Genomic DNA, 26,355 nt, shown 5'->3' on the forward strand with positions numbered 1-26,355 from the left:
AGGGTTTTCCTACTGTTTAAAAACGACATAGACTATTGGTTTTGAGGCAGAGCTGGGGTAGATCTCTATGTTGTCACCCATCCTGCTGTACACTGCCCTAGTTGAAGGGCCTGTGGATGCTGTCGCCCTGTGATTGTGATCTCTCTAAGCTAAGTGGGGCTCTTCTCTACCCCCCCCCCCAATCGTTTGTAGCCTACCATGTAAACCATGTTCAACAACGGAACTGTATTCTCCTGGCCTAATCCACTAGGAATTAGCTGGATTTTAGTCGGATCGGGCAGTTGAGCGGAAAGAGGACTGTTGTGGCTGAATATCCAGGGACACTACGTTGTCAAAGCCTCTGTTCCCTTGTTTGGGTCTGACAGGGTAATACCTTTGGAGACAGGGAGGGGGGCAGTTCTTAAAACACTCACACACCTTTTTCCTATTTCATCAAGCCAGTTACTGGAAGACCTCTCTGGTTCTCAGTGCACACTTGACATGGACAGGCTGCGGCACACTGAGGGCGTCGTCGTTCAGTAATTATAATGCTGACATGTCTGATTCCCTTGTCACTCGGCTCTCTACACACAGTTCATTACTCTGTCTTCGCTTAATTTTACTTTTTATTTTATTTAATTTTTATGCATGACTGACGGGCCTCTCTGTCGCAAGAGAGCGTGAGCGGAAAAACAAAGGCGTCGTTCTCTTCTTACTCCCTCATCACGAACTGACTGAGCCCTGCCCTGAGGCGCTTTCTCCGGGCAGCATCAGCAGTGATCTGCAGTGGAGGATCCTGACCAGGAGGGGGAGACTCTCCACTGAACAGGAGGATGACCAGGTGGATCTGCAGAAGGAGGCACAACTCAGGACCTACAGACAAGGAGGAGGAGGAGGAGGAGGAGTGAAACGCTCTCCAGGCTGAAGGTCTCAGGGGCTCTGAAGTCTACACGGGCTCAGACATCATCCAGACTCATCCATTGCAGGTAGGTCCCCAACTGAATGCCATCCCTACCAAGTGGACGTTTCTCTCTGCTTAACAGGTGGAGGACCTCACTCAAGCCTAATGTTCTATTTCAGGGTTTTCGACCGAAGGACCTCCTCACTGGAGTGCTGGGCTGCAGTAGTAGAGGCTCTCGTTCCAGAGATGGGCTTCACTGTGATGTCTGTCACTCCTCTCTTCCCCCGTCTTATCCTGGCTCTATGAAGCCGTCACAGCCCTCCCTCCGGGGCCAGGCACAGTCTGGCGGGGTTCATCATCAAAGTACATCACATGGATCCCACGGCCTGGAACCTATGGAAGCAGTTTCCCCCTCTGAATTCCATTGCTTTACTTTCAACAAAGATGTCTACTGAATATACTATTTAATTGAAAGAATAGGCTTAGTCTGTCTTGGAAACCAACCCAGTGAGCATAATGTAATCATGTTAAATTATTCCCATATCGTTTCAATTTATCTTGTGTAGAAATATGTTAAGGGAACATCTATCAGGATTTAAATCGACATGAATATTCATGTATGGATATGTGATTGTGATTGTGATTGATGTGATTCCTAGATAAGATCAGATAAAATTAAATTAACTGGGCACTTGTGGATATAAGGGATCTAGAACCAGGGACATCGTTAAGAGAGGAGGAGGGGGTGGTGATTCAGAAAACCAGCTGCCACTGATCAATTATAAGGTGACCAGTGGAATGTTTCTCCTCCAAATTCCTGACAATGCCAAACTAATGCCAAATTTCCTCCTTGGGGGATCTGTCTGTCTGCCTGCCTGCCTGCCTGCCTGCCTGCCTTCCTGCCTGTCTGCCTGTCTGTGTCTGGTCTGGTCTGGTCTGGTCTGGTCTGGTCTGGTCTGGTCTGGTCTGTCTAGAACTGATTCAATCAAATCCAAACTTAAGTTGGCAGAGAAATGGATGAAAAACTTGTATTCCCATTGAAGAAAACGATTGTAATGTTCTGCACGCTCAATAGCCACCCACTACTGCCATAAATAAAATGGAGGACCTACTAGCCCACACACACATCTTCTGACTGTGCATCCATGAGCTAGAGAAGCCTGTGTGAGTTTATACAGCCTGTGCGCAGAACAGCAACACAAGACCACCCCCCCTGTGGAGGCTACTGATGTCATTCTGTTCATTAACATATCCCTGTTAATGTGACACACTCTCAGTTCCCTTCAGAATTGGAAGAAACATTATTTTCATACAGTGATTCATATTTGGAATGTGTTGAGTCATACTGTAACTATACATTTATATACACTCAGGTACATGGTTGTTTGATCTGTATTTGTCACGTCATTCTTGTTGTGTTTGGAACACATCCTTCAAATCCTGCAAACGTGCGGTTTGTACTAGATTTCAGCACAAAATGTCAAGACATGAAATGCGTCAGAACCCACGGCAGAGACATCCACACCTCCATGGTGCGGGGCCTATGATCTTTTCTGATCTTGTTGCTTGACTCAACCCTTTGATGAGATCATAATATTTCTTGCGTATCTTGTCAAGTTGAGTTCCCCAGGCTGAAGCTGGGATGTGCAAGAGAATAACGAGGCACCTGTCAGTGATCCTGACTGATTTAGCCTCGCCTGATTCTAAGCATTTCATTATACATGCTATACCTGTATCTTGTACATAATGACAAATAAACATCTTGAGTCTTGAACATAGAGATGCAATGAAAATCTTTAACATACATAAATTATTAGACTTAGAACTGGGGAGTATCATTATCTTTTAGCCCTGATGAAGCTCAAGTATACATTTTAGTGGCTGTAAAAGCTGAACTAGTCATTACAATGTGCCATGTAGACTGCGTACTATGTTATTAATGTGAATGTGTCGAGGTGGGGAGAGAGAGAACCATAGTGATAAATAGAAGCGTGAGATAATTGGCCTTTTGGTGAGAACAATGCTGGAAAGTAGGACGGTGGACACTTCTAAACATTCTCTTCTGGCTCTGCAAGATTCCGCATATACATGTTTAACGGTGCTGTACTAACCATACTTAAATGTACTATGCTGCAAAACCTGCTGTCAGAGAATGTTACAACACTATATCATACTGTAATGGAACGAGGCTCTGTATCTGTCTGTATTTATTTCGATTTTCTTGATAACCGGGCATTGTATGAAGTAAAAATTCACCAGGTGTATTGCTTAGGACCCAAGGAAGTGCAGTGTCGAGTGTGAAGTTGTTTGGATGAGCAGTTCTCGAGAAGGAAATACCGGAGGCCAGCAATCGGGCTGTTCCTAACAGGCACAATGTTATATACCACCTAGCAGCTAGGGGGCGGTGTGCTGGGCGTGAGGTGTATAGCTCAGGACCCAAGAAAGCGCAGTGCCCAGTGTGAAGTTATTTGGATAAGTGGTTCTCCACAAAGCTGCAAACAGCAATACCAGAAGCCAATGGCCCATTCTGAACAGGCACGTTTTGAACAGGCACTGCACTACTGTTATAAAAGGGTGATTTCATCATGCAGACATGGCCTGCGCTGGTCATTGGCCTTTTATCCTACTGCCAGTGGTTGAAGAGATACCCACAAAATCCCTTTATCAATCAATCAATCAATCAATCAAAGCTTTATTTGTAGGCTATAGCACATTTCATACACAGAGGCAACACAATGCGCTTTACAGAGAACAAGGGGGGTTCGATCTCAGCTCCTGGCAGTGTCTCGAAGTGTCCTTAAGCAAGACACTGAACCCCAAATTACTATGACCTCACAGCAAGAAGGTCCTGGGTTCCATTCCTGCATGGGCTATCTCCCGGGCTGACGAGGGCTGCCCACTGCTCCTGGCTACCCCTGGAGGAGGACAGCTTGGATGGGAAAATGCAGAGGACAAATTTCATCTGCAACCGCTTCAGCATGTGTGTGTGTGTGTGTGTGTTCTGTGTCGTGTGCCGCGTGTCACTGTGAGACAACAATACACGACTCTGAAAGGTCGCCATGTTTGTTTTGTTTGTTTTATTACACCAGCACTCACTGGGGCACCTGGCAGTATTCTGCATGAAAGAGAGCAGAGGAATTAGTATTTGTAGCTACAGTGAGGTTGTGGTTCAGATTATATTTACGGATACAGCAGTTTAGATCCCCTGGCACAGATGGCAACACTACAGAGTGCACACACGGGCACTTTGGACAGAGACGATTCCTGATTCCCACATACGTAACCTACTTCTCTCTCTAACGCTCCCACCTGCACTGTTCATTGAAGCCGTTGCATCTTTGAGAGACGAGCATTGACTTCTGCAGGGAATCGTTTTTCTATTTCAGACGAGATGGACCTGCTGGCTGGCGCTCCAGCAGAATGGCGCAGGGGGGCTTTGATATCCGATCCTCCTTTTAGACCAGAGAGGGGCCCACAAACCTCTGCTAATTAATTCTGAGATCAATGGAGAGAAATGCTAGGAGAGAGATTGGATGTTTCTCCAGATGTGCTGCATTGATTGGACGAAGAAGCTCAATATTATCTCCATTTCACAGTCCCCCAAATGAGGCGTCAATGTCATCCACTCTGCTCTTTGATCTCGCAGTGACATTTACAGGTGGTGCTTAGTAAGAAAATTACAAATACTATCTTGGGTGTATGAATGGCTGCAAAAAAACTATATTTAGCTCATACCTCACAAAGATCACAAAGTTGGAGAAGTGGCATCTTATACATACCTTGTAGTCTAATCATTATGGCTGAAGCACTTTGTATTGTCACGTGATAGCTATATGAGTGATCTGCACCCTCTCTCCGGGCAGACCATGCAGTGTTATTCCATAAATGCATTAGTCACACTTATGTTGGCCTTGATATGGAGAAAGAGGACTTTTAAAAATTACTTGACTATGAACAATGAGCGTCCTGCTGAATCCTGATTGGGCGTAACTGGTGGTTAGTGAGGCGTTGTAATTAGAGTGATTACAGTAATCAAATCCCTGCAGAGCTGTCCTCCGTGTCCAACATGTGCCTCTCTCCAGGGTTTTAGGCCTATGTCAATGTACAAAAGAAAGAAATTATGGGGAAACTAAAGCAATGATCTAAGCAGAAACCTTGCATTTAGTAAGAAATTCACTAACCAGGCAAGCTCATATTTTGGTCCACTCCATGCAATATTGACTGGACAGAACTACCCCCCCCCCCCATATTTATAGAATTTGATAGAGGGGTAAGTCGTTCATGCAGGACATCCATTTTAAATGAGTGCTTCTCGCACAGTAATAGATTACAGATGAGACACATCTCCAGACAGTTGGACCTCTACTGTCTGCGTGCCGAGGACGCTGCGCCTATTATAGTTAGAGAAGAAGGCAGCTGTCCAACCTGCACTGTGTTTCAATAGTCTTTGACGCGAGTGTGGAGGCCAATTAGGGCGTCCTGAGGGAACATTTGGCAGAGAGCGCATTCCCTCACTCAAGCTTATTTTGATATCTATGAAATGCCTCTGAAAGACTTTTTGACAGATTTGGAATCACGAGGATCCACAAAGTAGCATCTGCCTCTATTGAAAACATTTGGCTATGCAAACGCCGATAATTATTTGTAAGGAGTTAGGCCTATGGGCTATTTATAACCTACAGAATCAGTTAGATGCCCTGAGACATACCCGTCGGTGTTAAATAAATAAACAATTAAATAGCCTATAAATAAATAAATAAATAAATAAATAAATAAATAAATAAATAAATAAATAAATAAATAAATAAATAAATAAATAAATAAATAAATAAATAAATAAATAAATAAATAAATAAATAAATAAATAAATAAATAAATAAATAAATAAAATAAAAAAATCACATATTTAAAAATCACATATTTATATATTTCAACTTTGGCCATTGATATTGCAGACTGGTACTATCCTGCGCCATTGCTCGAAAAACAAATACAAAACACGGTCACGCTGACAGTCACAAATGTGACAGCCCATAGGCTACAGCTCGCGGCCACTCGGAACAACAGGCTGCCTTTACTTCAGGGATTCAATCTTCCTGGGTCTCATTAACCCTTTTAAGGCAGGTAATTAACATTCATCTGGGGATAATCTGTGAGACGTGGATGTGTTTTATTGTTTTACTTACTGAAGACGAGTCACCTTTTAAACGTAGATCTTTACGCGTTCAATTTATTTTATTTTATGTCTATTGCGCATAGCGTAATTAAAAATATGGTCAGTATTCTAGAGGCTACTGTCAAGTATGCCCCCACTTTGTTTTACCCTTTTTGAGCAACATTGGTTCTGTTTTAGTTTGTAAAGACACACCTACAGTAGATGCGTTCATCTGTATTTCTTATGTAACTTTAGGTCGAAGGTTCTGTCGCTGGAAAACAGCAGACCCCCTGTCGCTCGGCGGGAGGTGTGGTGACACGCATGCGTCCTCGAGCAAACGGAGCCTGCAGAATGCAGCGCTTCGTAGGCGCGCTCCTGTGCCACAGTGCGCTCCGAGCAGCCAAAGCGCAGTGTTACAATGAGCTTCTCCGTCCCACCGGCTGATACCTATCCACAATACCGTTTTCTGACAACCAGCACCACAGACGTCCCCGACCACTGCCTGTCCGCAGAATGCCCGGGGGAAAGAGAGGGCTTGTGGCACCGCAGAACACTTTTTTGGAAAACATTGTCCGACGCTCAAGTGGTGAGCAATCAGTGCGTTGTTTAGGCTATACGGTGTTGTGTTTTCTCTTTTTGGTCTGATGTAGATTTTTACGCTTCTGCCATGCATTGGCAATAGTTGAGAAAAAATGATTTTTGTTGTTGTTTCCTACAAAGTTTATCTCACATCATGACAGTACGGTTTGTTTGGGCTAATGCATGACAGTGAGACTGCAGGGAACACTCATGTTTGTCAGTAGCCATGGTCTGCTTCATTGGTAAAAATTTAACAGATAACAAATGAAATCTTGTTGACACATCCATCTTAAGAATATTTATTGTATAACAAGTAGCTGAGGTCCTGTGGGGTTTTATTATATTACCCGGAGGTTGCCTTTAATAAGCAAGTCATTAACCACTAGTTGACTGATGTTTAGATTTGAGGGACCTCTGCTGTCCTACTATCTTATTCATATTTCTGCATTCCACAATTATGCACTAATTTTCATGCAAATTGTGTTGCTCTTTTGAAAGACATACTTTAAAAAGGCCAAACACCTATTTTATTTGGATAACTTTAATCATTTTATTAGGCTTCAATGGTCATGATGATGAATGTTTATAAATATGTTTTTTGTGTTACAAAAAGTGGCATCCTCCCATTTAAATTGGATCATGTTTTCCCCTATTCATCTCTTCAATTAACATAATCATTTTAGCCTTATCATTCAGATAAATTATTTTTTCCCCATGTATACAAACAGAGTAAACATTACTGCAGCATGGACTGCCTCATGCAGAAACAGGCATTGACTCAGACTCACATCAGTTTATTGCCATGTATATGGTTGCTGCAGTGGAGTTGTGCCATGCCATTGTCCTCCCTGTGGTCTAACACGCCGCTCCCACCACACATGAATGGGCAACCGTTTGGGGCGTGGCAGGCGTTTAGCGTCAGGATCCCCCACCAAGCACCTGTTTAAATAACCTGACTTGTCCTGCTTTGTGTCCCCAGAGACTAGCTTTCTCCTTGGGAACGCGCAGATCGTGGAGTGGCCTGTAGTCTACAGTAATGACGGATTCTGCAAGCTGTCTGGCTTCCACAGGGCTGAAGTCATGCAGAAGAGCAGCACTTGCAGGTACAGCTCTAGTATTGTTCATCTGACTTTGTGGATCACCGCCGACAGCTTTGAAAAGTTTTCTCATGACACCAAGTCAGTTTATCGGTCAAGCTGCTCGAACATGTGTTTCAGAGGTGTAGCCGCAAAGTCACACAGACACACATTCCTCAGCGCCTGGCGGCTCACTTCCGCGGTACACAAACACTTTCAAATGGATCCCATTACTGTTGCCAAGGGGAACCAGTCGGGCGCAGCATGAGGTTCTCATGCCTGATATCTGTGCATCTGTCAGTCTAATAGTGAAAATTAGACTCTAAAGGCCTCCACACACCAGGGTTGTGTTTGACCCTGGCCCAGGGCTATGGACTGGTTTTGTGGCTAAAGGTGTTCCTTTTATCTGCCTCTTTGAAAGGAGGAGTACAGTAGCATTGACCCTAACCCCAGGCCGTCTGTGACTGACCTGCGCTGAGGTTTCGTGGTTGTTTTCCTCATTGTTCTTTCACTACAGTATATACAACCTGTGGTTGGAACATCCACAGCCTATCAAGAGTAGTGCTGCAGTGGGTCTGTGCCCGCGGTGGTGTAGCGGTCTAAGCATCGGGTTCCGGTGCAGCTGCTCACCGGGGACCGGGGTTCGCGCCCTGGTCTCGGCAGATCCCAATATGGCCAGATCCTACAGTGGCATATATTGCCACCACTAGCTCCCGAGGGCGGCTAGTTTAATTTCGGCGTGAAGGTCCGGCGCTCTACAGCGACCCTGTCTGGTGTCGGAGTCAGGCTTGAGAGAGTCAGGCAGCTGGCTCTCTGGCTCTCTCTCAGCCGGATTGCTGGTTGTGTGATGGATCCTCCACGACAGGGGACAATTGGACAATAGGTTGGGTGTGATTGGCTATCAAATTGGGTGAAAAAGGGATAACCTCAGAAAAAAGTAGTAGCCTATGTGTGTGCCGGGTAATCAATTCAGAAATCTGTCTCAGACATACAGTATGGCTCATAGTGGACCAGCGCAGAAAACAATAGTTGTCTCTCGATTTAATTTAATTTAATTTCAATGTTTTTTCCCCTCCTTCTTTCCAGTTTCATGTATGGAGAGCTGACAGACAAGAAGACAATAGACAAAATCCGACAAACCTTTGATAATTATGAGTCCAACTGCTTCGAGGTCCTGCTGTACAGAAAGAACAGTGAGTTCTAAGTGATTTCAACATAGTTGTTTCCACTGCGCCATAGCGGCACGCCTGTGAACATTGATGAATTACTACTATCTTACTTGATGGAGTAAATTGCACAAGGGCTGGATTTGATGGGTAATCAGAGTAACCTAACCAGATTGTTCTGATCTTGGGAATAATAAAAAGCTTGGGAGTATTTTGCAAGATTATGATTACTGCTAATGGGTGCTTTCTGCGAAAAGCAAAGCTTCTAGTGTAACGGCTGTTGTCCTGGCTGTGTGCAGGGGCCCCGGTGTGGTTCTACATGCAGGTGGCCCCCATCAGGAACGAGAACGACAAGGTGGTCCTGTTCCTCTGCACCTTCAAGGACATCACTGTCTTCAAGCAGCCCATCGAAGATGAGACCACCAAGGGTGGGTCTCCCAGACGGACTCCAGGTGAACTCCTTCTACTCATGTCGATCTCAACGCCTCAACTGTGATGTGTGTCAGTCTTAATCAGGGGAAATGCGGAAAGATCTAAAGCTGTCGGTTTGTGCATGGAGCTTTGATGTGGTTGTTGGTCAGAGAAGGCACGGGAGGTCTTCTCTGTCCTCTGTGACCGACTGATGTACACTGGCAGGTCTCTCCCCCGGGTCCAGATCTTAGCAGCGTTAAGCGGGCGTGTTTGACCTTTTTTCTACAGAGTCCCGCCCACACACAAGGCCACTCCCTCACAGACTCCCACCACACAGCCTCGCACACCTAGCCAGAGCTCATGTGATTTGATTATAAACAAATGACTAACATGATGAACACGGGCTGTATACAATTCATCAAATGCAGTTAAATTTCCTGTTCTTACACTGGCTGCTGTTGACAATTTCACACTTTAAAGTTTTATAATGTTTGTTATTTTTCCTGTTCACCCATTCATCGATTCCTCTGATCCAGTCCTAGACTGAGCTTATTCCAGCAGCAGGCCCAAACGCTCCCAGTGACGGAGCTGAATGCTTCCGCTATAGCTCCAGTTCCTCTGGCTGCGTCAAGCCGCCTGCAGCTTGAGGCGTCGCAGAGCTTTTCTTAGTCCTCCCTCGACGTACCTCTCCACACACTCTGAACATCAGCCTTTCTGAACGCCCAGTTTCTTTGTGGCAGTAAATTATTGATAGAAATCTTGTTGAGTATTAGTTCTGGCCGTGCGTCTGTTCTGTCCCAGTTATTTTCAGCGTGCAGCTGATGCTGTGGCCTGGTGGTGGTTGAGGCTGGTGGTGGTTGAGGCTGGGGGTGGTTGAGGCTGGGGGTGGTTGAGGCTGGGGGTGGTTGAGGCTGGGGGTGGTTGAGGCTGGTGGTGGTTGAGGCTGGGGGTGTTACCGAGAAGGGCTGCTGTCTCTGGGCAGTACTGTAGGAGTACAGTACAGTACAGTACATTAGTCCAAGGCCCAGCGGCAGTATTACTGTTTATTTTATAGTCACTGTGTAGAGTACTACCCCCTAAGGACATACAGTGTATAATATAATATCTATATACAATAAGTTACACAACTAACACTCTCTCTTCCTCAAGGGTAAGGTCAGTTGAGTCGGGCAGGGCAACAGCATGCAGTAGGCCTATAGTACTGTTGCCTGCCATTATCAGCAGACTATGGCCTGTGTGTCCCTGGTGCTAATGTCCTTTCACCCCACGGCACTCTGTGGTAAATAGATGAATTTACCTCCATCGGAGGGGGAATTGAAAAAAGATATGAGCTCAGAGGGCCTGGGGCTGAAGGCTCTAAGAAAGTCCTCTTTATCCGTGTGGTAATGGGACCTCAAAGGGTTTGGTCGATCGTGTCTGTGGTCCGTGTCGCTGGAAGCTTTCCTCATCTTTTTAGCTACTGTAGTCAGGTGCAGTAAAGTCCTTTCAGTGATCAAACCATTATGTGTTGTTCAGAGGGGATGATAGGAGGACTGCACCTCCATACTTGATGAGTGTACTATGTGATTCTCACTGCAGACCAGTGAATTTAAGTATTCTTATGTTTACAGCTCAGGTATTTAAATATAGAGTGCTGACACATGCCTATTGCTTACACTATGTTGTCATCATCGTAGGGTGGACCTGTGGCTAATGTGTCAAAATGTTTATCTCGGCAGGATGGACCAAATTTGCCCGACTAACCCGAGCCTTGACTAACAACCGCAACACCCTGCAACAGCTCACTCCTATGAGCAAGCCTGAGGTCAGCCACAAGCAGTCTCGTCTGGCAGAGGTGAGCAGACTGTCATTTAAATATGTACACACACATGCACATACATGAACGCACGTGCACACTCGCATGCGCACATGCACACACGCACACACACACACACATATATACACACATACTGTACACACACTCACACGCACACACACACACACACACACACTCACACACACACACACACACACACACACACACACACACACACACACACACATATATACCAACGTAGCAGATCTGAGCACTTTGGCACAAACACCACACACTAAAAGCCTCCTTAGCCCCATTTATATTATTGGCAATATATTAACACCCATGGAACAAACACACACACTCTCTCTCTCTCTCTTTGTCTCTCCCTCTCTCTCACACACACACATACACACACACACACACCTACACACACACACACACACACACACCTACACACACACACACACACACACGCACACACACACACACGCACGAACGCACACACACACACACACACACACACACACACACACACACACAAACACACACACACACACACACACAGACAAAGAAGATCCATGAAACACTGCAGCTAACACAACAAGAGGTGCACTCTTCCTGGTTGGAGCATTGCCCTCTGGAGCTGCGTGAGCATCATTAATATTTCATGCCGGGGTAGAGAGACAGAAGCAGGGTGCCTTGGGCATGTTCACTGACTATATTAATCTAAGACTGAGAAAAGCGTTTCTGGTATAGTTTGCGGATTGTCAGCTTAACCTCACCTTAGATAACTGAACTGGCCTTGTCTTTGTCCATGGCAGTTTCATGCTATAGCGTCACAAATCACAAACCCCTATGTTGAAATGTCACCCCTGTCCTTCGGAATCAATATCTATCTTTAGATCAGTCTAGATTGAGGCTAGTGTTGCGCAAAGGTGATCGTCTCAGTTTGGCTTTGCTTCCGTTCTACCTGCTCAGACAGAGAGAGGCTAAGCAACATTTTTTTTTTTTTTTTTTATCCATTCCAATTTCACAGTCCCAGAGCCGATATCTAAGATATCTTTATCATACAGTACCTCAGGAATGTTCAATTGATTACCAAGGTGATCCATCTGCTGCCTACAAAGCAGCTCACGTCCTCGATTGAATGCGCAGGTTGTCAGACTGTGCTGCCGATCCTTCTCCAGAGTGGTTCTGGGGGCTCCTAATTGGCGTTCTCATTTTGTGCTGTGCTGTCGGTCTTGACCAGGGCCTGTGTGATTGGCAGATCTGATGATGAGGTTTAGATGAGAAATACAGCTGCCGTTAAGCTTGGTGTAAGCGCAGTACTTTCTTCACTGTAACTCCATACTTACAAGACATCCATTCCCATTCTACGCTACAGGCTATGAAAGAACAGGTTCATTATAATGAATACAGAAATAGTGTGTCTTTATTGACTTTGACAATAAAAATATATATCTCACTCCTCCCCTTCCTCTTCCCTCCACCTCGTGGTTGTGTCCTCCAGGTTCTGCAGCTGGGCTCTGACATCCTCCCCCAGTACAAACAGGAAGCTCCTAAGACCCCTCCCCATATCATACTCCACTACTGCACCTTCAAGACCACCTGGGACTGGGTCATCCTCGTCCTCACCTTCTACACCGCCATCATGGTGCCCTACAATGTCTCCTTCAAGACCAAGCAGAACAACATTGTGTGGCTGGTGCTGGACAGCGTGGTGGACGTCATCTTCTTGGTGGACATCGTGCTCAACTTCCACACCACCTTCGTGGGGCCTGGGGGCGAGGTCATCTCGGACCCCAAATTGATCCGCATGAACTACCTGAAGACTTGGTTCGTCATCGACCTGCTCTCCTGTCTGCCCTACGACATCATCAATGCCTTCGAGAACGTGGACGAGGTATGGTATGGTTGGCTGAGACGTGCCTTTTTAGAGTTGAGTTAGAGTAGAGTTTTTCGTGTGGATATAGGGATGCAGACTGGAAAGAATTTGCAGCCCATCAAAATGTATCATCTGTAGCACTACACTCCCAAGGCACACTTGATTGATTCCCCTGAATCAAGTGAACTTCGAATCGTAGAGAAAAGAGGGGAGAAGGCTGGGAAAAGTTTCACTGCTCTCTTGAAGTTGAATCGCTCAGATCTTGAGAATTGGTGTGCGAGGCTCCCGCTGGCTGTCGGTGTGGGTTTTGTGGGGTTGTATTGGTGACTGGCGAGGGAAGGTGATTGGCCCCCTGCCGGGATGTTACTCCTGGTCAGTGTGCCGTCCTGTGATCTCTCTGCGGGGCTTTGATGAAGTCTACAGAACCCTGCTGGGATCTGGTTGTGCGGTCCATTGCCCCTTAGTAACAGATAGGCATGAGCAATACTGAGACGCCTGTAGGAAATCAATGTGATTCAGATTCACAGCCATGTATCCAACCAATTGTGGGCAGCACGGTGGCTCAGTGGTTAGCACTGTCGCCTCACAGCAACAAGCTCCTGGTTTCGAATCCTGGTCGTTCCAGGTCCTTTCTGTGTGGAGTTTGCATGTTCTCCCCGTGCCTGCGTGGGTTCCCTCCGGGTACTCCGGCTTCCCCCACCATCATAAAGACATGCAACGTGTGAATGAATGTTGGTGGTGGTCGGAGGGGCCGTAGGCGCTTATTGGCAGCCACGCTTCTGTCAGTCTGTCCCAGGGCAGCTGTGGCTACAGATGTATCTGACCACCACCGGTATGACTATGTCTGAATGAATACTGGACACTGTAAAGCGCTCTGGGTATCATGAAGGGCGCTATATATATCCAACTTGATTGAACCGCAGGGCTTCGCTTCAGCCTTTTCCTCATTCTAGGGAGCAAAACCTTCCTCTAGGTAAAATACTGCATAGCAAGTTCCCACCTCATATTGCTGTTGCTCAGAGTGACTCTTGTTATTATTTGCAAAAGTTTGATGCAGCTGTTTCACACGCCATGTCACATCAGTGCGGAAGTCAGGGTTTTGCGCATGTGAACGCCATGACGATGTAATGGTTTCTCCTCTCCTCGCTGAGGCACCCCGAGGTATTGGCGGTGAGGAGGAGAGAGGAGGGATGGCAGCCCTCCCTGTAACCTGGCCAGCTACCTGTTGGCACGGAAGGCCCTGGAACGTGCGCACACGGGCTCCTGTCTGCAGCAGGGCCCTGGGACGTGAGCACACGGCCCCCTGTCTTCAGGGGCCACAACAGAGGTGCCCTGATGGCTCATCCAGCATGACCATTTTGTGCGGCATGAACGTTGCACTTAACGACAGAAAAAGCTTGACAGACCCAGGGGAGTCTCTCTGTCGCACGGTGGGGGTTGACTGAGCATTAACACCCAATCTGGTTGGAGGAAGGGAGAGAGGGATGGAGGGGGTGGTGGGAGGATGGAGGGATGGGGAGGGAAGGATAGAGAAATAATGGAGGAAATGACCCCAAGGGAGAAATGTGTCACCTGGTAAACCGGCTACTCCTCTATGTCTCTGTCCTTGCCTCATTGGCTTCAGTCGTTATTCTTGTGGCTGAATCGCTGCTTGTTCAGCGATGTTGTCATTCTCGTTTGTCTCGAGATACGTTTGGCTGCACAGTATGAATTTGATTAACTCCAGCCAATGTGGCCTGGGTGATCTCTTGATTTTAGCGCCTTGACTTTTCTCACCCTTACAGTGATTTTCCCTCCCTCTCTCTGTCACAAACTGCTCCCACTGGCACATAAGGACAATGCATGGCTTTGATAAACTGCGGATTACCAGAGATGATTCTACGGGTTTCTTTTTTTGACTCGAGCTTGTTTCATCTGCGAGCACCTAGAGTATTGTGTGGATAGTTCAATGATGGTAATTTACATAGGAGCAGGGAGCCAGTGTCTCTGGGGACTCCTTTGATGCTGCAGCAAGATAGAGAGAGGGAGGGAGGGAAGGAAGGAAGGAGAGAGACTGGGAGAAAAAGGGAGAGAGAGAGAGAAGGGGGTGGATAAATAGAGAGACAGGGATGGACAGAGGGAGACAGAGACAGAGAGGGAGAGGAAGGGAGAGAAAGAGAGAGAAAGTGAGAGGGAGACAGGCTGGGGGGAGGACAGCGTGGAGCAGGGTGGAGCGGTGGCTCGGCAAGTCCTTTGTCAACTCCTTTTACGTAACATCTGTGCGTAAAAAATGTTAGATAAGATTGCTGCGTTTTTATATAGCAGCACTAGAGCACGATGAGAGCTGAATTTATTGAGATGGAATGTTTGTAAACATGAAGTTACAGAATGCTCTGCTGGCAAGGCCTAATGGACTACATCCTTGTCTACCCTCAATGTTCATGTTGATAAAGTGGAGAGCCGAGCACGCACGCTCCACTGAGGATTAGACATCAAGCTTTGTTTCTTCTTGTGCTGAGTTGGTTCATACACGTTTTTGCTTGTTGGTGAAAGTCACTAATGACTCAATTTACCCTATTCAGACCTACTGATATGAAAACGAAAACGTGTAATGGTCCCCGAGGCCTACTGGTTACATAACTCGTTTCGGTTTGGTGCCTATTGTCAGCAGCATCATTCTAAGCATCATACCCCCTTATCTATTTCCGCTATTATCTAAACCTTTTAACCAATCGTGTGGCCTGGTTTTCCTCTGCCTCTCGCAGGGCATCAGCAGCCTGTTCAGCTCTCTGAAGGTGGTCCGCCTGCTGCGTCTGGGCCGCGTGGCGCGCAAACTGGACCACTACCTGGAGTACGGCGCCGCCGTCCTGGTCCTGCTGGTGTGCGTGTTCGGCCTGGTGGCCCACTGGCTGGCCTGCATCTGGTACAGCATCGGCGACTACGAGGTCATCGACGAGGCCACCAACACCATCAAGATGGACAGCTGGCTCTACCAGCTGGCCATCAGCATCGGGTCACCGTACCGCTACAACGCCAGCGGCTCCGGCCAATGGGAGGGCGGCCCGGGGAAGGACTCTCTGTACATCACCTCGCTCTACTTCACCATGACCAGCCTGACCACCATCGGCTTCGGCAACATCGCCCCGACGACGGACGGCGAGAAGATCTTCTCCGTGGCCATGATGATGGTGGGATGTGAGTAACCCTCTAGCCGTAATATCGCCATGGCTTCCCTCCTCCACACTGGAAAATGTGACACCCTGTTAAAGGAACACCTTTTGGGCTAATTAGCTTATTCGCCAACTTCCCCAGAGTCAGACAAGACGATACATACACTTCTCTTTTCTTTGCGTACCATGCAACACATCTTACAATGGGTCTGTGCTGGGGCCAGCAACAGCTTTGTCAGAGAGATCTCTGGATAGTGGCGATTGGCGAGTGATGACAGGGAGAAAAGAAGACTATGATACTGTAGCTATCGTGAGCCAAGGCCCATGACACGCGATAACAACCCACAGTTCTCCACAGGGTTGATCTGAGCAATCCCAGGGGAGATCAGGAGACTAACAGAGTCCATGGATGTTTGGCACCTACGCCGGTTTTGGAATTAGCTTCCTGGGCCCGGGCATTCACAGCCAGTTCCCGACTGTAAACCTGTTGTGTGTGAGTTATGGAGATGAGATGAGCAGAGTGAATACTATGGGTCGGGACCCACACAGTGGAGGAGGGCGGGGATCGCTGGCTTATTGGCACTCTGCTGTCCCTCCTCCCACATCCCTGCCCCCGCTGTCAGGAAGCACGTCTAGATTAATGGACCACTGACAGGAGAGGGAGGGAGGTTCTTATGTGTGCATGTTCGCACACACATACACACGCGCACACACATACACACGCGCACACACCTGCACACACACGCACACAAACGCGCACACACACTCATGTGTGCATCCATAAATGCATTTATTCTGCATCATTTATTACATTTAATCAATAATAAATTACGTACCAGGGCGACTATACTGTGCATGCACTGACAAAATGGCACTGGCACTTAAATACCTACAGTAGTCTACTGTCCCTTCTCATACTGTACAGGTCAACACAGAAATACACATTCTGGCTTACTTTTAGACAGGCACACAGAAGAGTGAAGCACACGCTTACAGTTGTGGCTAGGTAGAATAAGGGCAGGGAAATGAAAACTGGAGCTTATTATATGGCGGTGTTATTTTGAAGTTGAAAGGCTGGAGTGCTGAGTTATTTAATTAAACACATGAATTACTGAGCCAAGAACACCCGTGACAGTGTGATGGGAAAGTGGTAGAGGTCTGAGGCCACATACAGAGAGGGGTGAGGAGGTGTGAGGAGGGGTGAAGAGGGATGAGGAGGTGTGAGGATGGTTGAAGAGGGATGAGGAGGGGTGAAGAGGGGTGAGGAGGTGTGAGGAGGGGTGACGAGGGATGAGGAGGGGTGAAGAGGGGTGAGGAGGTGTGAGGAGGGATGAGGAGGGGTGAAGAAGGGTGAGGAGGTGTGAGGAGGGATGAAGAGGGATGAGGAGGGGTGAGAGAGGGGTGAGGTGGGAGGAGGAGGGGTGAGGAGGGATGAGGTGGGAGGAGAAGGGTTGAGGATGGATGAGGAGGGATTAGGAGGGTTGAGGGGGGGTGAGGAAGGATGAGGAGGAGGGGTGAGGATGGATGAGGAGGGATGAGGGGGGGTGAGGAAGGATGAGGAGGGGTGAGGAGGGATGAGGAGGGGTGAGGGAGGGGTGAGGTAGGGTGAGGAAGGGTGAGGAGGAATGAGTTGGGGTGAGGAGGGAAGAGTAGGGGTGAGGGGAGCGAGGGGGGTGACGAGAGGTGAGGAGGGTTGAGGAGGGGTGTGACGAGAGAGTCGAGGGTTGGTCAGCTGTATCCCAGTCGCATGGGTTCATGGGAATTACCTGGGCTCCAGCTCATTTGCGGGCCGAGCTCTCGACCGCTGAGGCGGAAGGCCGGACGGGCTCGGCCTTGGGAGCGCGGCGGCTTGATGCCCGCATCTCTAAAACCGGAGAGACTCGTACTCTGCAAGCGAGGGAGCGAGAGGGGAGACGAGAGAGGAGAGAGTGACAGTGGAGAACAGAGAGATAGCTCCAGGCAGATTGGAGTAAAGGGGGCACTTCTCCGGCCAAGATTACAGCTGATGGAAATTGGTCAATTGGAAAGTATATTGAAGGCCGTTTGTGCCTGGAGTCGCAGAATGAATAGGATTCCATTGATTCCCGTCGGCTGACCAAGGGCTTGCTCCAGAGCTCCTGTTTCTGCAGTATCCCTCGGCATGTCTGGGTTTCGCCAATCAGCTTGGAATTGCTTCTGACCCTACGTACCCTCCGGTCCCCATCTCTGGACACATTACCCGGTGATCGGGCCTCCAGTAATGCCCTGGGGGTGGAGGGGGAGTGGGAGGAGGAGGGGGAGGAGGAGGAGGAGGAGGAGGAAGGGTAAGGAGGGTTGAGGCACTGACAGAGAAGCAGCGCTGAGTGTCTCTCTCCCTCAGGCTTTCCAGACGAGAGGCCCTGGTTCATTTCCAAAGGGGGAGTTGGCCAGGGAAAAAGAGAGAGAGAGAGAGAGAGAGAGAGAGAGCGAGAGCTCCATTGTCCTGCCTGATCCTGTGGTGGAAGTGCAGAGCTTGGCTCTGTGTGGTTCCCCAGGCAGGGACAAGGTGATTAGTCTAATCCAGGAAGGGGCTACTCTTCTGTCCCATTCTCCCCCGGTCCTCCACTGACTCATCAGGATCACAGCTAATCCCAAACCAAACGGCCAAACCGGGGAGGCTCAGCCCACAGCGAGCCCCATTATCCTGCAGGTCTCTTTTGTCTGAGTGTTTCATTAGGTGGGCTAGCTTGCAAAAGCTAGCCTAACTTGTGATATTCCCACTATTTCTTTATTATAACTCTCCCCAATTTTTTGGCCCTTAACTACTTCTTCATACTTTATGCTAGAAACATAATTCAAACTTAAAATGTCCATGAAAATTAGCTGTGTCCCATTTAAATTGCTGGTGGAATTTCTTTTTTAGAGTGCAGTAGCAGTTGTTGCTTTGAAAATACTCACATTTTGTAAACTGCTTCCACTCCTATAGTTTTAACTGCTCATACACATACATTAAAATCTTCACACAATTGTGCTGATTTGTTATAGTTTTGGAGTTATGACCATTTTTTTTGACGATCATGCTCACCTTTCAAACGAATCGCACTCCACTCTAGCTTTTGAGTTGCTAATATTGAATTCATACCCATTTTCTAACCTGTCACCACTCCTACAGTTTTTAACCTACAGTACTTGGGACAAAACGTTCAGCCGGTTCCCAAGATTCCTACGATGTAAATATCTAAGATGTGGCATTTATACTTTTTGAGTCAATTCAAAATAGCGGATATTAGGGAATATTAGGGAATATTTAATCTTCAATAAAATGTATAAATTAATCTTCAATCTTCAATTCTTTAGTTGTCTTTCAATTGTTTCCAATGAGGAGAGAGCGTTGGCGGCCGCCTAGAGAAAAGCGCACCCAGCGTCTTTTTTCCGAGTGTTCCGGCTTTTTTGGGCTGCTTCTCCAACTTTTCAGAAAGGCGGCGGTGTCGTCACTGCCGCTCCTTTCAGGCAACCAATCAGATATTGGATAGGGCTTGACACGTCAGCTGTCTCGAGTCATCTCTCAAGCAGTGTTCATTTTGACAGCAAATTATGATTTTGTTTTAGTCATAGTCTTTTGACTAAAATGCCATTTAGTTTGCGTCATATTTTAGTCAACTGACTTGTTTTAGTTTTAGTCTAGTTTTAGTAGACTAAATATCATTACGATTTTAGTCGACAAAATCTACCATAGATTTAGACAACTCAAATTTAACAGGCTTAGTTCAATCAATCAATCAAGTTGGATTTATATAGCGCCCTTCATGAAACCCAGAGCGCTTTACAGAGTCCAGTATTCATTCAGACACAGTCATACCGGTGGTGGTCAGATACATCTGTAGCCACAGCTGCCCTGGGGCAGACTGACTCAGACAGTTTCATAATGAAGCATTCCTCTCCCCCAGTCTGATGCTAATTGTGTTTGTGCCTGATATAGCAAGCTATAACATTATCATGTCAGAACTAGTTGGCTAGTCAGGCTAGTTAACATCAGGCACAGGCTAGCTAACGTCACACCGGAGGAGAGGGGCTATGGCGGCGCCAGGTAGCTAACTGTTCGTGTCTTATCCATCTAGCTACAGTATAACATTAGACAGCAGCAGTAGTTGCTTAGCTAACTTACCCAGACTAGCTAATGCTAGATACCCCCGCCAGCCGCCACAAGCATAGCCCCACTTGTTGCTAGCTAACCTGTGCCTAACATTAGCTAGCCACTAACGTTAGCGTTGCAATGATCAGACACTTCAGTTCTCCCCCGCCACAAACCTACGTGAAACACTGGTTTCTTTTAGCTTGTATTGTATTTGAAGTATTTCAGAAACACACCAGCTTGGGTTTAGCTAATACAGTAACGTTAGCCGGGGGTGGGGGGGTGCTTACCTTCTCGTGAATTTCGGGATGACTGTTCTCCAAATGTCGCTTTAAGTTTGTTGTATTTTTGCCAGTCATTTTCACCCCACACGGTTTACAAATGGTTTTGTTTTCCTTTGCATCAAATATGAAGTTTATCCAGATGTCTGCTCTCCTCTTTCTCCCGGTGTGCGAACGTTGACAAAGACATTTCTGAACTGTGGTAATTTACTGAACAGTTCAGGCACAGCAGTCGTGCTGTTAGTTCACTTCCCGCCGGCCGGTGTAGCAACGGTACTATTCAAATGTAGGCTATACCATGGATGTATTAATAGAACTATATTATATTATATATATAGGGCTAAACACACACAGGCTACCTGTAGGTTGCATCCAACTCGTTCTATTAATACATCCATGATCCAACTGCGCACATCCCGAACCTCCACATTCTGATTTGAACTTTTCCCATACGTCCCTCCATAACCATTTTAGTCTAGTTTTTATTTGTTGACGAAAATGTGAATAGATATAGTCATAGTTTTTGTCATCATACATTCATTTTTATTTAGTTATCGTCTCGTGACGATAACCCAAAAAATGTCGTTGACGAATAGTTTTCGTCATAGTGCTCGTCAACGAAATTAACACTGCTCTCAAGTCCCGCACCCAGCTAGTGAAAGGATATCTCAAAGGCCACTATCATATCATAATAAATACATCCAGCCAAGTTGTCAGATGCAAGAGACGTGTGACCATTAGTTGACTATCTACTGTCTAGCTAGCTAACTGGCTACGTTTTAAGATGCTATATTTATTTACTTAGACGCAACGTTGTCACGAAACTAGTAATTGTTAGCTAACGTAACGTTATGCTAGCCCCGATGTGACCCCAGAGATACGCTGTCGCTCCTCTAATCTGGGGTCACGTATATAAGGATATAGAAGAGGGTGACTGGACTATTCCGGACGGCGAATTTCAAATCTGATGCTCACCATACATTCCTGTAGAAGTCTTTTGTCATGTCGGGGCCTTGTCGGTTCGTTTAAAGGTGAAATTACCACTGATATAGCCTATTTTTCACTCACTGTCCCTTCGTTTCAGGGTTTTCTGGTTCTTCTTCTACGCTCTACCGGAAATAGCGTGCGCTCTGTGCGATACGTCACAGTTCTGCCACCAATCGGTGACACGTTTAAAGATCGTCACGCAAAGCAGGTACAGGTGGAAGATGGCACAGTCAACATGTTACACACAACCCTTTTCTTGTCACCGTTACAGCCACTACAACAACCACTGGCTACAGTTAGAACTTGGTTCGCGCTAATTTTACATGTGTTGCTGCAGCATTCACCGATTGGCACTGATGTTCAAACCTGTTTGTTTGGCAAACTTGTTGAGTCTGTCAGTTTTCTCCTGCAGATGTATGTGTTTTGAGGAGAGAACAGCTAGGTCATCGGCAAAGTCTAGGTCCTCCAGTTGGGAGAATAAAGTCCACTGAATGCCTCTGGGTTTGTCGGCTGTTGTCTTCCTCATAACCCAGTCCATGGCAATCAGGAAGAGAATGGGGGACATGGTGCACCCCTGTCTACGGTGAACTGCTCAGATGTTTCTTTCCCATGCAAACAATTGATGAAATGTTCACAGTGTCAGTTGGGATTTGAATTTGGGGACACAAGCAGGCTCTCTTAAAGGTACAGGCACACTTTTATGACTAGGCCTACTGTGGTTGAGTGTAGTACTAGCAGTAGTTGTAACTTGAGCATGTGTCCTTGTGTCCCTAAAAACACCTCCACAGCTATTGCTGAATTTCCATAACAATACCTCCACAGCCCCTGAGTGGGCTACAGACACGCAGTCTTCACCGGTGGGTGCATGGATGGCCCGGGGGTCAGTGTCCTGCCCGCAACCGGCTATGACCCGAGGGGGTAGAGTCTCACCACCACGCCACTATCCAAGCCACGGAACCCACAACTCAGCCCCTGAGTGGGCTAGAGAGACATAGTCTTCACCGGTGGGGGCAGGTGGGTGGCCCAAAGAGGGGTGCACTGTCCCTGACCGTCTATGATCCGAGGGGGCGGAGTCTTGCCACCATGCCACTTTCCACGCCACGGAACCCACAGCTCAGCCCGTGAGTGGGCTAGAGACACACGGTCTTTGTCGGTGAGTGGCCCGGAGAAGGGTACACTTTCCTGACTGGCTCTGACCTGAGGGGGCGGAGTCTCGCTACCACACTACTATCCACGCCACGGTCCACACAACTCAGCTGCTGAGTGGGCTAGAGACACATGGTCTTCACTGGTGGGTGCATGGAGATTGCCTGGAGGTCACTGCACTGCCCCCGACCCTCTGTGATCCGAGCGGGCAGAGTCATGCCACCACACCACTATCCACGCCACGGGCCCCACAACTCAGCCCCTGAGTGGGCTAGAGACACACGGTCTTCACCAGTGGGTGCAGGTGGGTGGCCCAAAGAGGGGTACACTGTCCCCAACTGGCGCTGACCTGAGGGGGTGGAGTCTCACCCCACGCCACTAACCATGCCACGGACCCTACAACTGAATGGAGAATGCCCGGTCTATAGTAGTACTAGCAGTAGTTGTTACATCCAGCTGCAGCAGCTAGCCCACCTCACATTTTCTCCAGGTAATTTACTTTCTAGTTGAACATTGTACCCTTATGACAAATCCTCCTTGAATTGTGTGTGTGTGTGTGTGGGGTCAACTCTGCCGTCTGATCCAGCAGTTTCAGAATCTCATGTTTATGGAATGTTCTCTACGGAGGCGGAGGCATGGTAATGGTGACCCAACTCTTTCTTCTAATTTTTTTTTTCTTGCGTCAGAGCATTCGTGGGTGTCTCTCTGCGTGCTGTTCTTTCAGATCGCAGTGTGCAGACTGAGATCCTGGCGGTTCCTCTGCAGGGGGGGGGTCGTCCCGACCTGGCTGGCGCTTTTCATGCGTTGACATGGTAACCTGGACAGGGGGTCCTAGTGTGCCCGGTGGTGTGTAATGCGAGTCCACAAGTGAGTCTGAACCGAGTCAGATTTGTTTGGGTCATGGGGGGTTCTACATCATGAACAACTTGTACAGTATGTCCCTTACACACACACACACACACACACACACACACACACACACACACACACACACACAGCAAAATCACACAGTGCTGACACATTCATAATATTACAAATGAAGAGTAAATAATTAATACCAGTTTTAAATTTGCAAATTACCCCGGGGTTTCTTTTGTAGGGACTCTGATCCTATTTCCATAATTATCACCTCTCTAATTGTCGTTCACGCCGCCATCTCCCTGACTCATTCATTTAGGAGTCTTATTTCTCAATGACCCAATCTTCCCCCTGTGAAAAGTCAGTAAATGCGCAATCGCTTTTTTTTATTGTAATTTTTAAAAATTTCACTGCTGCAATTTATGAGAGGCTGAAAAGAGTGGAGTCTGCAGTTAGACTGGTGGTGGGGGGTAAATGGGTCCAGCAGGTGCCAGACGTGATGGATCAGACCTGGTAAAGGTAATTGCCGACACTGGCGAGTTTGGGCCCAAGCTCAGCATGCAGACCCTCAGTAGAACAGCCGTGATAACGATCTGACCTGGCTCAGTCTGATGCACTGGTGAGTGAGCGATGCATTTAGAAGTGGCAGACTCTAAGCCGGGCTTCTGGAACGGCTGTTGGATCGGATCGGATCGGATGCCAAAGTCACCTAGACCTGGACCAGGAAAGGGCAATCGATGTCTACTGCTGGTACTGGTATCTGATACCAGCACAGTGCACAGTAGATTTTCTTGCAGTGGACAATGTCAGTGTTAACATGTTTAAGTACCTGGGTTATTATTGTGTGTGTGTGTGTGTGTGTGTGTGTGTGTGTGTGTGTGCATCAGTGTACAGTGTGTGTGTAAAGGGTCTCTGTGTTTACCTGGCCAGCCTGTTCTGCCAGAGTGCTCCTCCATGACTTCATTAGGTCCCTCCAGAGCCCCAGAGGGAGGCGCAAGGGAGGCGCAGAGCTGTCCCCGGGTCTGCAGATCTGTCCCTGCTGGCCTCGTTACTCCTCCAATGCTCGGCCCTCTGGGGCTGGATATTAGTGTTGCAATTTAATTCGGTCTCCCTAGTGTCCCTGCCTTAGTTAGCTTCAACCACAACATGACCACAACATGTGATCTGCTAACATGCAACGGTCATGTCATGGCTACAGAGAACGCTTAATGTTGCACTCAAATACATTATTGCTTTAATCATGATTCATGGATGTAAAAAATACTGTCTTAGAAGATACTGTACTTCTATCTCAGAATAGTGTTTATTGTCAGCGTCCATCCCCTCTCATATTCCTCTGAGATTTCCAACTTCCAAATTCAATTATTTACTGTGAGATATTTTTATTATGTTATAATTATAGAATGGTTTTGGCCACTGTGGAGCTTGATTATTATAGACATTTTCTCTTGGATTTAGTGGCAGTATTTTGAATGCTCCATTCAGTATCATGTCTATTCAGTTCTGTTTCTGTTCAGTTCTGTTTACTCATTCCGATGTTTTGTCACAGACACATCATTAGCTCAGGAAAACCCATTATCTTCTTAAAATGGCATCAAATTGACTGTTAATGACAAATATACTGCAAAATGGCAGAGCAGAATATGATTATTTACTAAATGAAATTGATGATCATAGAAATAGCTCTCGCTTGGGGGTAGAAGTTAACTAATGTGCGGTGCCTTCTCAGATTTTTCAGTCAATTTTTCTTTAGAGAAAATTTTTACTTTATGGGAGAGTCTGAGACACAATCACACCTTGTCAGTAGATTTATACCGGTGCACTTTTGTGAAGGTGAGTAAATTCGATCCAGGTTTTCAAGCTAGTATTTGGCTGCTTGAGAACACAGTAATTGTCTTATTGAACATTATTGCCCAGTCAAGATATGGAGCGTGGCTCAGTGGAGATGTCAAGGTTCAGTGGCTTGTGATTGAGGCGGCTTTTAGGGCCGCTGTGCTTTTGTGTTTGTGTGTCGGGGAGCTGTGAGTCTGGCTGACGGATTGTCTGAGTGCATGGGGCATTCACTGAGGAGTGACACTGTAATCCCTCAGATTACTGAACTAATGACCAATTCTGTTTAGCAGTCTCATTCAAGCACAGACCGACACCCCCTACCTGTGATTTGAGGGCTGAGCAGATTACCCTGCCCCTATTCTTATCGTACCTGCAGAGTGCCGAGTGAGTAGCAATTGCTAGAATATTCTCTGGAAATAGACGAGTCCCTTAAGAGGGGCTGTCTGCGTCGCTGCTGTTGTCGCCAGCCTGTGGATGGCGGTTGAACGAGCACTGTCAGAGTGTCAGTGGTCTTTCACAAGTGAGAGCACGTCAGGTGTGTGTGGCGTGGGTGGAAACCTGCCGATGGCTGCCGCTGCAGAGGACCAGGAGGTATTAATACTAACGGAGGGAACGGCATGGCCCGCACTGCTGAGTCACTGACTGTCAGCACACTGTGCCCCGCGATGATCCCTCCCTCCCAACCCCCAAAGTCTTTCAACTTGTTTAAACTCTTTTTTTTGGCTGGGAGGAAAAAAAGGGAGAACTATTTTTGGGTGTGGTGAGGTCTCTATGGAAACAGCGAGCTTTGCGGGGTGCAGCAGTCTGAGCGAACGTTGGGTCGGGGGCAGAGGGAGGCTGATGGTAAACGGATCTGTGGTGCCCCCCGCTGCGGCGTCGGGATCGCTCCCGTCTGCGTCTGCATGGCGCCGTGATTAACTCCCCGTGTCATCTGTCATTACTGCTCTGTTCAGCTCGCTTCGTTGTAGGGCGTCTGGTCTATCGCTCAGAGATAACGTCTCCTCTTCCTCCTCCTCCTCCAGCCCTGCTGTACGCCACCATCTTCGGGAACGTGACCACCA

The 26,355-nt window shown here is 47.3% G+C and overlaps 1 protein-coding gene across 1 annotated transcript in view; it reads left to right on the top strand.

Annotated features, from left to right (window-relative positions):
* Window positions 1–6,548: 6,548 nt before the first annotated feature.
* Window positions 6,549–26,355, top strand: part of kcnh5b (potassium voltage-gated channel, subfamily H (eag-related), member 5b) — a gene marked incomplete at both ends in the record, with an annotated part of 39,169 nt that continues 19,362 nt past the window's right edge. Inside the window, 8 exons of the mRNA XM_084438438.1 lie at window positions 6,549–6,621; window positions 7,594–7,717; window positions 8,777–8,883; window positions 9,156–9,284; window positions 10,986–11,101; window positions 12,576–12,968; window positions 15,695–16,124; window positions 26,317–26,355. The exon at window positions 26,317–26,355 is cut by the window's right edge and continues 161 nt beyond it. Coding sequence (XP_084294564.1) covers window positions 6,549–6,621; window positions 7,594–7,717; window positions 8,777–8,883; window positions 9,156–9,284; window positions 10,986–11,101; window positions 12,576–12,968; window positions 15,695–16,124; window positions 26,317–26,355 — 1,411 coding nt within the window. The remainder of the gene's footprint in view (window positions 6,622–7,593; window positions 7,718–8,776; window positions 8,884–9,155; window positions 9,285–10,985; window positions 11,102–12,575; window positions 12,969–15,694; window positions 16,125–26,316) is intronic.

The sequence above is a fragment of the Borostomias antarcticus genome (assembly GCF_949987555.1).
Source record: "Borostomias antarcticus genome assembly, chromosome: 5".
Taxonomy (NCBI): Eukaryota; Metazoa; Chordata; class Actinopteri; order Stomiiformes; family Stomiidae; genus Borostomias; species Borostomias antarcticus.